This window comes from Ursus maritimus, unplaced genomic scaffold (genome assembly GCF_017311325.1).
Source record: "Ursus maritimus isolate PB19 unplaced genomic scaffold, ASM1731132v1 scaffold_18, whole genome shotgun sequence".
Classification (NCBI taxonomy): Eukaryota; Metazoa; Chordata; class Mammalia; order Carnivora; family Ursidae; genus Ursus; species Ursus maritimus.
Window position 1 is genome coordinate 26,105,749 of NW_024424230.1, and position 16,956 is coordinate 26,122,704.

General features: G+C 39.9%; 1 protein-coding gene across 1 annotated transcript; it reads left to right on the forward strand.

Annotated features, from left to right (window-relative positions):
• Window positions 1-1,002: 1,002 nt before the first annotated feature.
• IER3IP1 (immediate early response 3 interacting protein 1) lies at window positions 1,003-16,729 on the forward strand. The gene is made up of 3 exons (XM_008691694.2): window positions 1,003-1,181; window positions 14,166-14,267; window positions 15,537-16,729. The coding sequence occupies exons 1-3, from the start codon at window positions 1,091-1,093 to the stop codon at window positions 15,590-15,592; spliced, it is 249 nt and encodes an 82-aa protein (XP_008689916.1). The 5' UTR covers window positions 1,003-1,090; the 3' UTR covers window positions 15,593-16,729.
• The last annotated feature ends 227 nt before the right edge of the window (window positions 16,730-16,956 follow it).

The following is a 16,956-nucleotide window of genomic DNA, read 5'->3' on the forward strand; positions in this document are numbered from 1 at the left end:
ATTGAGCTTTCTCAAGGAGACACTTTAAGGGGGCCTGGGGTCATCCTAGGGATGCGGCCTTGAGCTGTTAGAAACTACTTTACTCTTTGTTTAAGTTATTTAACGCAGGGCTAGGAGAGTGGATGAAATCATTTGTGTTGAGAATCTAGTTTTTATATGCTGAGGTTGAGGTCTAGTCGATAAGTGGGCTTAGAGGAGCCTGGCTAGTTTGATCAAGGAGAGAATGTTTTTCACTGAGTAATTTTAGTACATGTCATTTTACTTAAGTTTTTAAAAAAACTTATTTGCCAAAGCCTCTGTTTCTTTATCTGTAAAATAGGAATATTAACATCCCATGCAGGCTCTCAGGAGCATTTAGTACAGTGCTGTCCAATAGAAATACTATACAAGCCTCACATGTCATTATCTATGTCCTCGTAGCCACAGTTAAAAAGAAAAGTAGAAGTAAACAGTAAAAGTTAAATTAAAAAAAATTTTTTTATTATGAGAGAGTGAGAGAGCACAAATAGGGGGAGCAGCAGAGGGAGAGGGAGAAGCAGGCTCCCCGCTGAGCAGGGAGCCAGACTCCAGGGCTGATCTCAGGACCCCGGGATCACGACCCCAGCTGGAGGCAGACGCTTAACAGACTGAGCCACCCAGGTGCCCCTACAGTAAAAGTTATGTTAAGAATTCATTTGTTTACCTAATATATTTTGAATATATCTCAACATGTAATCAACATTCCAACATCTAATCAAAATTTAAAAATTAATGGGAGAGTCTACGTTTTTTTCGTCCTAAGTCTTTGAAATCCGGTGGGTACAGTGTTTCACACTTTACAGCACCTCACCTGCGATCACCCACATTTCCGGCTCTCAGCAGCCACACGTGCCTGGCTACTACCCTGGAGGACACAGGTCGAGACAGCTGATCACACGCGCCTAGTGACGTAAGCGAGGGGCGGGTCCTAGCCAGATAGGGGCGGGGCTTCTGGGAGAGCGCGTTTGGAGCCTCCCAGGCTCCCGTAGGAGAGCGCCGGCCTTGGCGGCGCCACGTCCCCTGCGGCGGCGGGAGAAAGATCAGTTGGGCCTCGGGGCGGCTCCGGGCGGCCATGGCCTTTACGTTGTATTCGCTGCTGCAGGCGGCCTTGCTCTGCGTCAATGCCATCGCCGTGCTACACGAAGAGCGCTTCCTCAAGAATAGTGAGTGGGACCGCGGGGCCGGGCTGAGGGGGCGGTGGCGGAGTCCCCGGGGTGCGGAGCCGAGGCGGGCCGCGGGAGGGGACACCCTGGGTCGCGACCGACGGGAGGCCGAAGGTTCGACTCCTGCGGCCCTTCCTTGGAGGGAGGAAGCCGAGACACTTCCCGTCTCACCGAGTTTGAGCTTAACAGCGGGGCGAAGATTGTATAACAGATGTCTGCTGTGTGCCGGACCCCGGGAGTTGGGATGGGAAGGGGTACAGAGAAGAGCCAGGGACGCCTCTGCCTGCGATTAGTTTAGGTTAGTAATTTAATTTACTCCCCTGGGATCGCTTTTAATGGTCGGAAACCTGGGGTCCGAGGTTTTAGTTACGGAGGGAGGGGCGTGGCTCATTTTGGAGCCTGGGTGATTAGAAGAATGAACTGATGGAGGGCCATAGAGGTTCCTGGTCTTTGAGGCTAGGAGGAAAGGGAAGGTGTTCGGATTATCATGGCATCCAGACACCCTCGTTCTAAGAAAAGTTTATTCAGCACAGTTTATTGGATGTCTACAGTGTGCCAGGCCAGAATCTAAAAATACCAAGATGAAGACACAATTATGCTTGTCATACCACACAATACGGCGATTTCCATGCCATCCTGGGCGGGCCACTTCTTGCTGTATGAGGCAAAAGTGAGACAGGATACTGCACGATGTGCATCATTTGTGGGCAAGTATACCTAGTGCACAAAATATATCATCACTGGTCTGTAAGTACATCAGGTATGTCTGTGTGAGTCACTGAAGCCCAAACCCACGAGCAAGATTGATTCATTTCATTTATTCCTTCAGATATATTGAGCACAAATTATTTGCCTAGCCCATATAATTAGGAGCTGAGGTTACAGCAGTCACTTGCCCTTCGAATGGAAGTTAAGTAAAAAATGAACAAGTAACAATGACAAGTATGCAGAATATTATGAAAGAGAAGCTCAGGGAAACACTAACTTGTGAATCTTTGAAAGCTTTGTGGAGGAAGTGTGTCGAACCCAAAATCTAATAAGTGAATTAGGTGAAGGGTTGGGAGGGTGAGGAGTAAGAGCTCTTGTGAAAACTGGGGCAGGTGAAAACGAGGTTTTAAGGTTTTAAGCAGAGCCCTGACATGACCAGATTTGTATTATTTGCAAGAGCCTTACTGCAGTGTGGAGAACAAATTGGAAGGTCAGAGTAGTGGGTGTGGGAAGCGCCATTCCGAACAGGGCAAGTAGAAATGGTGGGTAGCACATCAGTTGAGTGGGTACAATAATAACAACAACTAACACTTAACACCACGTACCAGGATCTGTATCAAGTGTTTTACATATATAACTTGTATGACCCTCACAACAACCCTATGAGGTAAGTATTGTTTTCATCCCCACTTTACAGATGGGAAACCAGAAGTGCAAAAGAGGGTAGGTAACTTTTCTGTGATCACACAGCTAGGAGTGGCAGAGCTAGGATTCACCTTAGGCATTCTGTCTTAAAAGTCCATCTCCTCACGACTAAACTATACGGAAAAGTAGGAGATATGTGGGGGTTGAATTGTGCCCTCCCCAAAAGATACACTGAAGTCCTAACCCTTGGTGCCTGTGTAGGTGACCTTATTTGGAAATAGGGTCTTTTCAGGTATAATCAAGTCAAGATAAGGTCACACTGGATTAGGATGGCCCTAGATCCAATGAGGTGTCCATATAAGGGGAGAGAGATTCAGAAACATGGGGGAAGAAGGCCAAATGACAACAGAGGCAGAGATTGGTGTGATGCAGCAAGAAGCCAAAGAATGCCAGGGATTGCCAGTAACTACCAGAAGCATCGAGAGGCATGGATGAGATCTTCAGAGCCCCCAAAAGGAACCAACCCTGTTAACGCTTTGATTTTGGACTTCTGGTCTCCGGAACCATGAGAAAATAAATTTCTGCTAAGCCATCCAGTTTGTGGCATTTTGTTAAGGTATAGTCCTAGGAGACTAATACAATCAGAAGATATTTTAAAGATAGAAGGCAGAATTTTACTGTTTGGACATTGAGAATGAGGGCGAGGAAAAAGTCAGAGATCTCTAGGTTTTCTGGCTTAGCAACTGAGTGAAGCATAGTACCTTTACCAAGTTAGTACTGGAGGAAAAATGAGGGCAGCGGTGGTGGGTAAGAAGGTGAAGAGATAGTGAAATAAGTTTTGGACATGGTGAGTTTCAGATTTCTGTGAGATATGCAAGTGGAGGTGTGGGATAGTCAGTTCGAGCTAAGTCCATAGAACAGAAGCAAGAGCCACAGTGGAGATTGAATTTGAGTTTGTCAACCACAGACGATAAATGAAGCCATGTAAAGAGATGAAATTGCTCAGAGAAAGAATACAGTACAAAGAGAATTGGTGACCAGGATAGTCCCAGAATCTCTTCCAATGTGTAATGTTTAGGTAGAGCTGGAAGAACTGACAGGAGAAATTGATGAGTGAGCAAAACGAGAAATGGGAAAATCTAGACAGTGGAGTCTCACAGAAGTCAAGGAGTGTTTGAAGAAGGAGACATGGTACAACAGGGGAATGTTCAGGAAAATCAGATAAGGACAGAAAAATGGCCTAAGGATTCAGGGTAATAGAAGTCACTGGTGATTTTACACAAGCAGTTACAACTGTGGATGAAATCCAAATTGGAATGTGTTGAGAAGTGAGGGGAAAGTGATAAAACGGAGACCACCGTAACAAATACAGTGATAATGAAAAGTCTGCAATACCGTGAGAATTAACAAAATGTGACAGACACACAAGGTGAGCTGCTGGAAAAATGGCACCAATAGACTTGCTTGACACAGGATTGCCATAAACCTTCAGTTTGTGAGGAACACACTATCTTGCAAGTAACAATAAAGGGGAGCAATTTAACAAGGTATGCCTGTATAACATTGTGTCATTGTGTAACTTTGAAGTGTACAATAATCATTCAATACACGTATATACTGCAAAATGCTTACCACAGTTAGTGTTCTTCACCTCACATAATTATAATTTGGTTGTGGTTGTGGTGATAAGAACATTTAAAATTTACTCTCAATGCAACTTCCAGGTATACAGTACAGTATTGTTAACTATAGTCACCATGCTGTACATTAGATCCCTGGAACTTACTCATTTTCTAACTGAAAGGTAGTACCTTTTGACCAGGAATTTCCCATTTCCCTCACCACTCAAACCCTGGCAACGTCCATACTATCTGTTTCCAAGAGTTCGATGTTTTCAGATTCCGCATATAAGTGAGATAATATATTTGGCTTATTTCACTTACTGTAATACCCTCAAGATTTACTCATGTTGTCACAAATGGCAGGTTTCTCTTCTTTTTTATGGCTGAATAATATTCCATTTAATATATACACATTTTCTTTTTCCATCCATCTGTCAGTGCATACTAAGACTGTTTTCATGTCTTGGCTATTGTGAATAATGCTGCAATGAACATAGGAGTGCAAATATCTCTTCAAGATAGTGATTTCATCTCTTGGAGAAATACTCAGAAGTGGGATTCCTGGATCATACGGTAGTGCTATTTTTAATATATTTTTATTTATTTTTTTTTAAAAGATTTTATTTATTTATTTGACAGAGAGAGAGCCAGCCAGTGAAAGAGGGAACACAAGCAGGGGGAGTGGGAGAGGAAGAAGCAGGCTCCCAGCAGAAGAGCCTGATGTGGGGCTCGATACCAGAACGCTGGGATCACGTCCTGAGCCAAAGGCAGACACCTAATGACTGAGCCACCCAGGCGCCCCATATATTTTTATTTTTAAAAGATTTATGTATTTGAGAGAAAGAGAACACCTATGAGTGGGGGGAGGGGTAGAGGAAGAGGGAGAAAGAGAATCTCAAGCAGACTCCCCACTGAGCAGGGAGCCAGTATGGGGTGTGATTTCACGACCCTGAGATCACAACCTGAGCCAAAACCAAGAGTTGGATGTTAACCAGCCGAGCCACCAAGGATCCCTGATAGTTCTATTTTTAATTTTTTGAGGAACCTCCATACTGTTCTTCATAGTGGCTGTACCAATTTACATTTTCATCAACCATGCACAAGGGGTCCCTTTTTCCACATACTTTTATTTATTACTGCAGCTTTATATATAGTTTGAAATCAGGGAGCATGATGCCTCCAGCTTTCCTCCTCTTTCTCTAGATTGCTTTGGCTACTTGAAATCTATTGTAGTAACACACAGTTGCTGCCACTTCTGTTTAGCATTGTGCTGGATATTCTAGCCAGGGCAGTTAGATGAAAAAAAAAGAAGTAGGAAACATCCAGATAGTGAGGTTGAAAAAGTAAAACTATCCCTTGCTTGCAGATGACATAATCCTGTGTACAGAAAATCCTGTGGGGTCACTAAAAACTATTAGAATGAATAAATGAGTTCAGTAATGTTGCAGTATACAGTGTCAGGAGCAGAAGTCAGTTTTTTTCTATACATGAACAATGAACAATTGAAAATGAATATAAATAATAAAATAGGGATAAATTTAACAGAAGAGGTGCAAGTCTTGTACTATGAAAAATATAAGGCATTGTTGAGTGGAATTAAAGAATAAAGATATTCTTAAAGATAATTAAAGAAAATAAAGACATCATGTTCATGAATCAGAAGACTTAATATCATTAGGATGACAGTACTTAATATTACTGATTTACAGATTTAATTCAGTCTATCAAAATCCCACTTGGCTTTTTACAGAAACTGACAAGTTGCTCCTAAAGGAAATGGGCTCAGATTTGGCAAAACGGTCTTGAAAGAGAATACAATGCCCAAACCTTACTCCAGACCTGCATTTAAATTTTCCAGAAGTGAAGTTCAGCAGTGTCTTCTTCAAAATTTCTGCAGGTGACTTAGCTTTGTGCCCCTAAATGAAAATCACTACTACAAATTGTTGGAATGGCCCAGAAATGTTAATACTTTTCCCCTTAGAACTTTGTCTTCATTTCTTTTTCCAGAAGTAGTACAGATATTTTATTTGAACATGTGTTTTGAATATGGTCCCAGAACTAAGGGAAAATACCACATTGGCTTGTCTAAGTGGATAAGCTGTTGTTTTAAAATATCTAAGGGGCACCTGGCTGGCTCAGTTGGGAGAACATGCCACTCTTGATTTCAGGATCCTGAGTTCTAGCCCCACATTGGGCATGGAGCCAACTTAAAAAAAAAGTCTCCCTTTATTCAGGGCTGTCTGGTTGACTCAGTCAGAGAACTATGCGACTCTTGATCTTGAGTTCAGGCCCCATGTTGGGTTTAGCAATTACTACAAAAAATAAAAAGTGAAATATCTAACTATGTTTTAAAATAGAATTTTAAAATATTTTAAGTATTTTTTAAATATTGTTTATGTAAGCTCTTAACTCTTGCCTAGATTTTTCTAGTAACCTCCTCACTGGTCACCCTCCCTCCAGTTTTGTTTCTTTTTGTTTTACCTTCCATGAGAAGCTGAACATGTTCTTCAGTGATTTGAAATTCTCGAGTTCTTTAATATTCATAGCCTCCAATATAAAAGTCAGACTCCCTCGTGTGACTTTCAAGCTCGCCATAGTGTATCCCTTCTTCTCTGTCCTTCGCTTTCTTTAACCCTTCCCCAGTATTTACCCTGTACGCCATTCTTACCATGGTGCTCTTCTTCGCTACTGAGCCTTTACGCATACTTTCTCTGCCTTCAGTGACCTTGACTTACCTCAAACTGTTCTTTAAGGCCTACCTCTGCCATATGCCTTTCCCAGAAACCATCACTGGCCTATTCCATGGGTTGTGGCACCACTGCAGTTTCCTTTTTGGTTTTCTCCAGTAGACTGATGACAAGAATTCTCTCATTTTTATCATTCCATCAGTCAATGAGTATTTTCTAAATAACTGAATAATGTTATCATTATCATATTCTTGCAATTCCTGATTTGAGAACTGTATGTTTATACAAATAGTTTAGCCAGTATTTTGACTGTAGTGCAGAGAAGGTGTTTCTTCTAGTGTTCCACAATGATGCAAATTCCTTTTTGTACAAGAAACACACACATGGTGAATTTTAATACCTGCCAAAGTTATTCTTACTAGTTTTTGTTTATGATGCCCGGTATGGATCCATTTGACAAGTAGTATGTCCAGTAGCATTTATGAGTGTTACAAAAGAAACATTTCATACCTGAAACAGTGTATGAACCAGCTCTGGCTGCCATAACAAAATATTATAGACTGGGTAGCTTAAACAACATAAATTGATTTTTCTCTCAGTTCTGGAGGCTGGAAGTCTAAGGTCTGGTCAAGTTCTGGTGAGGGCTATCTTCCTGGCTTGCAGATGGCTGTCTTCTCACTGTGTCCTCACATGGCTAGGTGGAAGGAGGCGGGGAGGGAATCAAGATCTCTCTCTTCTTCCTCTTTTTTGTAAGGCCACAGTCCTATCAGTCCCCTTCCCTTAAGACCCATTTAACTGTAATTACCTCCTTAAGACCCCGTCTCCACATGGGCTTCAACATAGTAATTTGGGGGAACACAATTCAATCCATAGCAAATAGTTAAAATAGGTAATACTGATCCAGGGTTTAAATGACTGCTCCAGAGCCAATGCAACATTAGAGTTTAGAGTAGTAAGAGCTGTATGAGCCCAAGTAATGGAGGGAGAATTCCTAATGGAGGTAGATGTTAAACAGTAAATCAGGTGTGCATAAATATAGAGAAATGAGCAAGGCATTCTACAGGCCTTGTATGATAGTCATGGTATGAGCATGGCAGTTTATAAAACATTGAGAAAACCTTATAGACACGTAAGTTTCTCTGTAAATATATACTCCTAAAAAGCGTTTGTTGAATTTCATCCCAGATTAAATAGAAACTGTTACGTTGAGCTGGAAATTAATTACATTGATCCAAGAGAGATTAGTCCAAGTATACCAGATCACTTACTTCATTGATCTTTTTGATCAAAGTAATTTTTTAAAACTTATGTTAGCAGAATTCTTTATCCTAGAGTTTATTGGATACTTTCACATCTGTGATAGCATTTGCATCTTGTGCAAACTTGGTGATACTGACAAAGTGAAGCACATTTGTCTCTTTTGCACATATGGAAACAGGGTCAGCCAGCCCTCAAAACTCTACTTTTAATATTAATACTAATGCTAACTGTACTAATACTTTTCTAATAGTTTTCTTCAGAATGTGTCTGGCTGAGGGCTGTTGGCTGGATGGATTGCCATTTTGTGTATGACTTTTTGAAGTCTGGGCAGCAGAAGAACATTTTTGGCGTTTGCAATAAGTAACTTTTTATATTTAACTCTCTTCCTGAAATTATGGCAGCAACCAGTGCTGGCTGGTCTTACCATTTGTTCTTTTCTAGGCCCTCTAGCTATGGAAGTGTCAAGAGAGCTGCAGAATTAAATCTTTCTCCTTTCAAAAAAAATAAAAAATAAAAAAAAGCAAAGCTCTAAAGCTTTGGCCAGTTTCCTTAGAAAAACAACGGAGACTTCCTAAGTAGCAGTTGGAGGGAAAACTATTTGTTATAGTAAAAGATAATCCATGGCATCTGGTCCTTTACTTGTCACCTTTGTGTTTGTCCATGGAATATCTAAACAAATGATTTACTCTCTCTGCCCAGAATTTAGTTTTCTTTTCATTCTGGTGGCATGAGAATAGAGACTAGGCTAAAATTAACTGACGACTTAATATTTTTTAAAATAACTTCAGTGCTGGTGCTTAAAATGTGGTACTCCCAATATTGTAGAGTTTTATTCTGTTTTGTCGAAGAGCAGTTATTCTTAAGTATTGGAAAATACATTTTTTTTTCTGGCAGTCACTCTTACTATGTAAAAATGTACATTCAAACATTTTTGAAACAGGTCTAAAAGAAAAAAAAATTGTTGGAAATTATGCTTTTTTCACAGAAATTGAGTACATGATCCATAACATACTGAAAACAGGTCCTTTTTACCATCTAAGAGATTGTGGCTGTGGGTGGGAAAACTGGATAATTTTAGCAATGATAAATTCTAAAAAAGCAAGTAAAGGAAATGAAACCAACAATACCATTTAAAGCTGGTTTTAAAACAGAATTTTAATTATTGAAAGTGATTCATGGATGAAGCTTTCACTTGTAGACCTGTCCCTGCCCTCAGGGTGTTCATGCCCTGGAGAGGAAAGCCTAATTGCAGAAGAGTTTCTCCAGTGGGTGAGCATCTTTACAGGCTTTCTTTTTAAGTTTCATTTTTCTTTTAATCCAAGCAGTGTAAATGTGCGTGTGGTTGTTAAAGTGAAAAAGCTCTTCTGTTTATAAAGAAAGATAGAAGCTTCCTGCCCCATCCCTCTTCAATCTGAGCCCCATTTCTCCAAAGCAATTACTTTCAACTCTTCCAAGTTTTGAGTCACTGACTTACCACTGTGGAAGGGTTTAGTATAATACCATCAGTAGCGTATTTGTGCTTGTGGGAGCACAAGTATACACACATTTCCCCTCCCCCAGTCTGTCCCATCTCCAACCAATTATTGGCGATATTGGTATTCCATATTTATATACTATTCACTGAGTATTGCTCACAGCTGAACAATAAAAAAATAATGATGCCATTCTTCTAGTTGATTTGTGGTTTGGGTATAGAATTCTAGATTGGAACTAATTTTTCTTCAGAGTTTTGAAGACATTGTTCCACTTAATTTTCTCATTTCCAGTATTGACATAAAGAAGTCTGATGCCATTCTGTTTCTGATTCTTTGTACAACCTGAGTTGTCTCTCTGAAAGCCTTTAGGGTGTTCTCTTTGTCTTCAGAGGGCTGAGATTTTTAAAAAATGTGGCAACATGTGGGCCTTTTTTTTTTTTTTATTGGACTGTTCTTTCAGTGGGTCCTTTTGGCTTAAAGGCTCATGTCCTTCAGTTCTGCAATATTCTCTTAATAATTCTCTTAATATTTCTTTGATATTTCTTCCTGTTTGTTCCTTCTTCTCTCTGAAACTCCAGTTATTTTGACAGACTGATACTCTTCTTTTTCCTTTAGCCTTGTCTGGTAGGTTTCCTCAACTTAATCTGTCAACCACTTGAACGTCTTCTGCTAATATAGCAAGAACAAGAGCTCTGTCTTGATTCCTTAGTGTTCCTTTTGTATGGCATCCTGTTCTTGTTTCATAGGTTCAGTAGCTTTACTCTCTATGGATGTTCATTTTTAAAAATGTTTTCTTCTGGGGTGCTTGGGTGGTTCAGTTGGTAGAGGAGGCAACTCTTGATCTTGAGGTCGTGAGTTTGAGCACCATGTTGGGCATAGAGATTACTTTAAAAAATAAAGAATAAACGAGTCACTTAAAAAAATAGTAAAAATTTTTTTTCTGCTTCTTGCATTGTCTCTTCCTCAAAGTCTCCTTTTTCTGTTTTTGCTGTGTTTTTCCATGTTAAGGATCGTTTCTTCTTGAGAGTTCATTTTTAAGTATAGGGCACAGAGAGGCTCATTGGAAGCTGTGTGGTTGGGCCTTGTTTACTGGTGGGCCTCACTGGTGCGTAAAGAAGTTTTCTTGTTGAGCGCCCCCAACCAGTGTCAGTTTCTGCAGTCTTTCTTCCTGGGCAGCTGGCCAATTTCCAACTAATTTTCTAACTTCCTGCTTGCAGAATATAAGCATTCTATGATCAAACTTAAAGACAAGCAGAGGATATGGGCAAGAGTCTGACACTTTGGTATGCAGACTTTCATACCCTCCACTCAAAACGGATGACCCCAGGTGCAGAGCTTCTGTGGTTCTCTGCTGAGAGTAAACCTCTTGTCTTTGATATGTGAGAGACACACTCTTCCATCAGTCAAGTCTAGGAAAGGAGATGGGAAGGCAGTGGGGAGCTAACTGCTCTTAATGTAGACCTTCAGTGAGTCTTCCTGTTTTTCATCCCTGTTGCCCACATTGGCTCACCTTCCCAGGATTCTCAGTGTCCAAATTTCGATTGACTTTTTTTGCCTAGAGACTTCTCTTTTGTTAACCTATATCCTTTATTGTCATTTTTAGTAGGGTTTCAGGAGAAAGCGAAGATAAAAATGTATCCATTGATGAGGTTCAAGGTTCAGGGCATGCTACCCCAAAATATGACTGACACCTTAGCAGTATTGAGTATCTTAAGCTGAAGGAGTTTGAGAAAATGGCAGAAGCAGGAAGGTCACTCTCACTGTCTACTCCCTTCTCCCCTTGCCCTCTTTTCTTAAAACCGGCGCTTAATATCCCATGTGAAAGGTACTGTCCTTGTATCAGGAGGATGGGAGACATTCTTATCACCAGAGAGGAAGGCTGTAGAAACAAACCTTGTTACTTTCCCACGATTTATTACCCCCCACTCCCAGCTCAAACTCCTTTGTCTTATCAGTTCTTCACAAATGTCTCAAAAGCTTCCGCTCTAGTCACTTCTTCAGGTCTTCATTCTCTTTTGAAGACTCCCATGTACATGTAAAAAGTTAATAGAATTTGTATGCTTTTTCCTGTTTATCTGTTTTTATCAGTGTAATTTCCTTTTTTTTTAAGATTTTATTTATTTATTTTGAAAGAGGCAGAAGGAAAGAGATGTGGGGCTCAATCCCACGATCCTGAGATCATGAACTGAACCACAACCAAGAGTCAGACGCTCAGCCGACTGAGCCCCCCAGGCGCCCCTTATCAGTGTAATTTTCAGACCTAGTCAGAGACCCCAGGAGGGTCAGGGTTAACTTTTTCCTCCCTGACTCCATCATGTTGAACCAGAACCACACTGCTTTTCTGTTATACAGAGCTGTTAAAGAGGTTTCTGTAAGTTTCTTTCCCATAGAAATCTAATGTAGCAGGTTGGAAACTGAAACAGCTGATGGTAGGTTGTCATTTTGTGTGTCCTAGATGTCTAGAGATGAGTATGAAATAGTTTTTACCACACTGTAAGTAGGTGAAGGCTGGTGCTACAGTTTGAACTTAGATTACAAAAAGAGGACTGCCATTTGGTGGACAATGCTGATTGAGCTATTGAACAGTGAGACAGATATTTGGAGGAAAGACATGGGGGTAAAACTCGTAATGGAGTAAAAGCAAATGTTGGAGAAGTGGCAGAAGTTTATTTGCTTGCTGGAGAGAGTAGATCCTGAAGTAGGAGGGTGATGTTGCCCAGGCAAGATGCAGGTATATTTTCTAAGTTACTTTTAGCTTGGATAGATGTGTACATTTAATATTGGAGGATTTCTGTTCCCTTCCCCTAAAGCTACAGTGGAATGATCTGTTCATGTTATAACTTCCTGTGTCGTAAAAATTAAGAAATAGGTTCTTTGGAACTGTGATCCTAGAATTTACCTTATTTCACCTTATCCCAGATTAACTCAGTCTACTATTATTCACTTCAACTCCACAAACACCTACTAAGTACTTGCTGTGGGGTGGGGTGTAGGAGAGTGGGAAGGTGAAGCACGACTAAATTTAGTCCCCATCTTCCAGGATTTTATAGTCTAATGAGAGAGACTTGAAAACAGCTAACCAAGAGGGAGAACAAAGTCACTACAATCAGGAGGTTATTTGGGGAGCAAAGAGAAGGAAGGTTATGATATGAGAGGCAAGTAGGAAAGGCCCTGACACTGAAGTCAGACCTAGATTCAGAGGCTGCCTTTAACGTGTACTGCAGTTAGTGGGCATTGAGTGTGAATAGGAATACGTGGAAGGGAGTGGTGGGATATAGGGCTAGAATGTCAGTTTCAGGAGTTTGAACTATATTCAGGAGGCGGTGGGAATCATCACATGATTAGTTGGTAGAGAGATCTGACCCTGTAAGGGAGAAAACTCAAGGGATTAAGACAGCTAGATTCCAGAGGCATCTGTTGAGAAAGTCTTCCGAGACAACAGAGAGGCTGATCATAACCATTGTGATGGTGGCTGTAGTGTGGGAGCACAAAAATGAGTGACACCAGTCAACTGGGATGGCTTGTCAGCACAACCTGAGCTAGGCCTCAAAGGGAGAACGTGAGCCCAAACCCATCAGCTCTTTTGTGAACTTGAGTTTTAGAGTAGTTTTATCCCGCAACAAATCTCGGTGTTGATGTGACCAAAAAAGCAAGCCAACCCTTTCTTAACTTTTATTTAAAAGTTGATTAAATGAAGTGTAATCTTGTTTCCTGAGACTTGGTTCTTTCATGTATAAAATAAAGACCATCTTTAAGTTTAAGGGCCAGCACAGCAGGAACTAAGCCCTGTAGTCATCGGAGGTACAAAACAATGTTATATAAGATATGAAAAGTGGGCCTGAAATGCGGACCAGAGAAGGACAGGTTGCAGAAATGAGGACTTGTAGGCCTTCAGCAGAATGTATGGCAGTAAAGAAAGAACTAACAGATAAAGATAAATAATGATGTATAACATCAGGAAAGTGACACAGAAGGTAAAAGACTCTTCCACAGAGAATGAGTAGAGTAGTGGACTAAATTCTGCAGCTAGAATTGAGAAACGAAGAGAGTGATGAAAGGGGAAACATGTGCCGCTGCCGGCAGGATAGAGCAGTCTCTGAAAGCCTAAGCAAACCAGGAGCACGTTTGCATTCAAATTTCCCCAAGTAATGTAGATAGTGCATCTCAGCCACATTTTTATACCGCTAATTGTGTTGGATTTTATAAATTCTGAACTGAGCTAATTATCAAGTTTGATAACATGCCTTGGTTTTCAGTTCCGACCTGAAAAAATGTTTTGTTTGAAAAAAAGGAAAAAACCAATCAGGATGTCACAACAATCATCTTCACTGAATTAAATGCCATGGGAATAATTTAGACCATACTTTATTTTATAAAATCAATGTGGAAATGAAATAAGATTGTTGCTGCTATCAAAAGTAAAAAATATACTGTACGATATTTAATCAGTATGGTAACTTTTAAGTCAGATGACCATATTTTATGTCTAACAAAGACTTAAGCTAATCTTTTAGACGATGACGAATGAGGGAGCAAGGCGAGTGCATAATAAATTTTAACACAGCTAATCATTTTTATATTATGCAGTTGGCTGGGGAGCAGACCAGGGAATTGGTGGATTCGGAGAGGAGCCAGGAATTAAATCTCAGCTAATGAATCTTATTCGATCTGTAAGAACTGTGATGAGAGGTAAGAAGAAAAACTAGTGAAACACTCTTTTAAGTTTTAATTTTGTGGTTTTTAAGTAGCAGAGCTTCTGTGTGTGAATACTATCGCAACATTTTTGTAGTGAAGTTTTTTCTCTTTAACCTGGCTTTACTGTTTAGAAGTTACTGCTTTTCTTTCTTAGTTTGCCTCTTACTTCCGTCTAAACCACTTGATGCGAACAGAATGCTCAGTGGTATAATCTGTTCACATGTTGCCTCTCAGACTTGAAAGCAGTGTTCTTACTTTTTGGAAATTATGTTGCTTCAAGTAGTAAAGTCATCTAGAGTCCTAGAAGGCTTTGAGAGAAAAATAAAGGTCCCATATCTGCCAGTCTATTGGATATTATTTTAAAGATTTTATTTGTTAGAGAGAGAGAGCAAAAGCAGGGGAAGTGGCAGGCAGAGGGAGAAGCAGGCTTCTTGCTGAGCAAGGAGCCCGATGCGGAACTCAATCCCAGGACTCTGGGATCATGACCTGAGTCAAAGGCAGACACTTAACCACCTGAGCCACCCAGGCACCCCTTTTGGATATTATTTTAGAGCAACTGGAGAAAGAAGGGTTCAAAAGTTTTTATTTGAAACCCTTAAAATTAGGGTCTCTGTCTTCCTCTTTATATATTAGGATTTTTGATCCCAACTTTGGATAGAATGGTAAATAACTTCACTCTTAATTTAGTAGTGAAACTGTGGAAACTTCTTTGCTCTTTATTTCTACTGTCAAGTGTCGCAGACAGCCGTGTGGGTCTACTTCTGCCGGGCCTGGTGTGCTTTATGTTCCCGGCCCTGCCCTAGCACCATTCACAGATGTCTTGTATTGATCTAGTTGTACCAGTGTGACCCTTACCCCGTCACATAAGCCCTCTTTTTTTTTTTTTTTTTTAAAGATTTTATTTATTTATTTAACAGAGACAGCCAGCGAGAGAGGGAACACAGGCAGGGGAAGTGGGAGAGGAAGAAGCAGGCTCCCAGCGGAGGAGCCTGATGTGGGGCTTGATCCCAGGACTCTGGGATCACGCCCTGAGCCGAAGGCAGACGCTTAACGACTGAGCCACCCAGGCGCCCCCATAAGCCCTCTTTAAAATAAATTTTGGATTTTATGATCCAGTGCATGTTCCTTTGTAACAATGATTTGCAACATGATTATGAATGACATATTGTTTGATATTTTCATCCTTCCTGAATGTTAGTAATTATTACTTAATTTTTTCCTGCTATTTTCTTTATAGTAACAAACTTTTTTTTTTCTTTACAGTGCCATTGATAATAATAAACTCAGTTGCCATTGTATTACTTTTATTATTTGGGTGAAGAACAGTGGGGGAAATGGAGACTCAGAAGAAGAGATGCCAGCAGAAGTTATTACTTCGGTCATTATTGGAATATACATGTCTTAGCTGGTCGTCCTTGCACTTGACAAAAATGTAAACCTGACAATAAAACCAGAATCCCTATTTATCTGATTTTTAAAAAAATGTTGCACTTACAGTTTCATTACAAAAAGATTAGGTCATCAGAGGCAGTAACTATGCAGGATCAGAATACATATGATTGCTAATTGTTAATAAAAGTTCATGCCATGGTAAAGATTGTTAAAAGGGTACAGAACTGTCACTTGCGTGTTTTTAGAGATTTTTCTCTCACTTCTCAGGGATAAATTTTTTTTTCAAAGTTTTGAAGTTCCTTGTGACTTAGCTATGATGTGAGAGTATTATCTTCCTAGATAAAATTTAAAGGGTTTTTTAAAAGTACTACATATAAAATGATAAATCGGTAATTTGGATAATTTTACTTTGAACTCTTTATTTTGTCTATATATCGCTTCGGCTATGACAAATTCAAATTTATAGCAACTATTGAGCAATACTGTCTGACTTCAGGGAGAATTCTAATTTTGTAAGTCAGATAGTCACATGATGATTGTGTTTTTACGTTCTTTTCATGTGTTTTTTATTTTATTAATAGGCCTGAATGATGAGAGCAGACCACTATCTACATATTCCCATTGGTAGAAAAATCTGTGTAGAAAAGTCTATGCCCTTTTTACAATAATGACTTATTTTTTAAAATCAGCCTAATATTAGCCTGCAAGAGCAGTCCGAAACAGTCAAAATTAAACTATGCTATGTAGGAAGACTATTGTGAAACATTTACCTCTCCCCCAGATTATCACGTTTCCATTTTCTGGAGTAGCACATTAAGGGGTATAATTCTTAATTCTTCATTCTGTCTGTCAATAGAGATTTGTGTTAGATAAGTTTTTTGTTTTGTTTTTATATTCTTAGACCATTCCATATTTGCTCATCGCATAATACAGTTTTATGCAGGAAGATTAAAATTATGTAAATAATTTTCCTGGAAATTATCAGTTATAATAGTCTAAAGGGATACAGTGGCATCTTTGTTTATAGGAGAACATTTGTAAATAAAGTTAAATTTCCAAGTCAAGCACTTGTTTTTGTACCTTACCTGTCAGTGTTAACTATTAATCTCATTCCGTGTGTGACACTGGTTATATACTTTCTTTGCTGTAAAATCACTGAGCATGGATTTAATGAAAGTAAACATTACAGTCACTTTTTTTTCTTCAGTGAGTTAACTGAACTGCTGATTACGTCAAGGAGACTCATGAGCAGCTTTTATTCCATGGCTTAGGTTATTTCTAAAACTTTGGA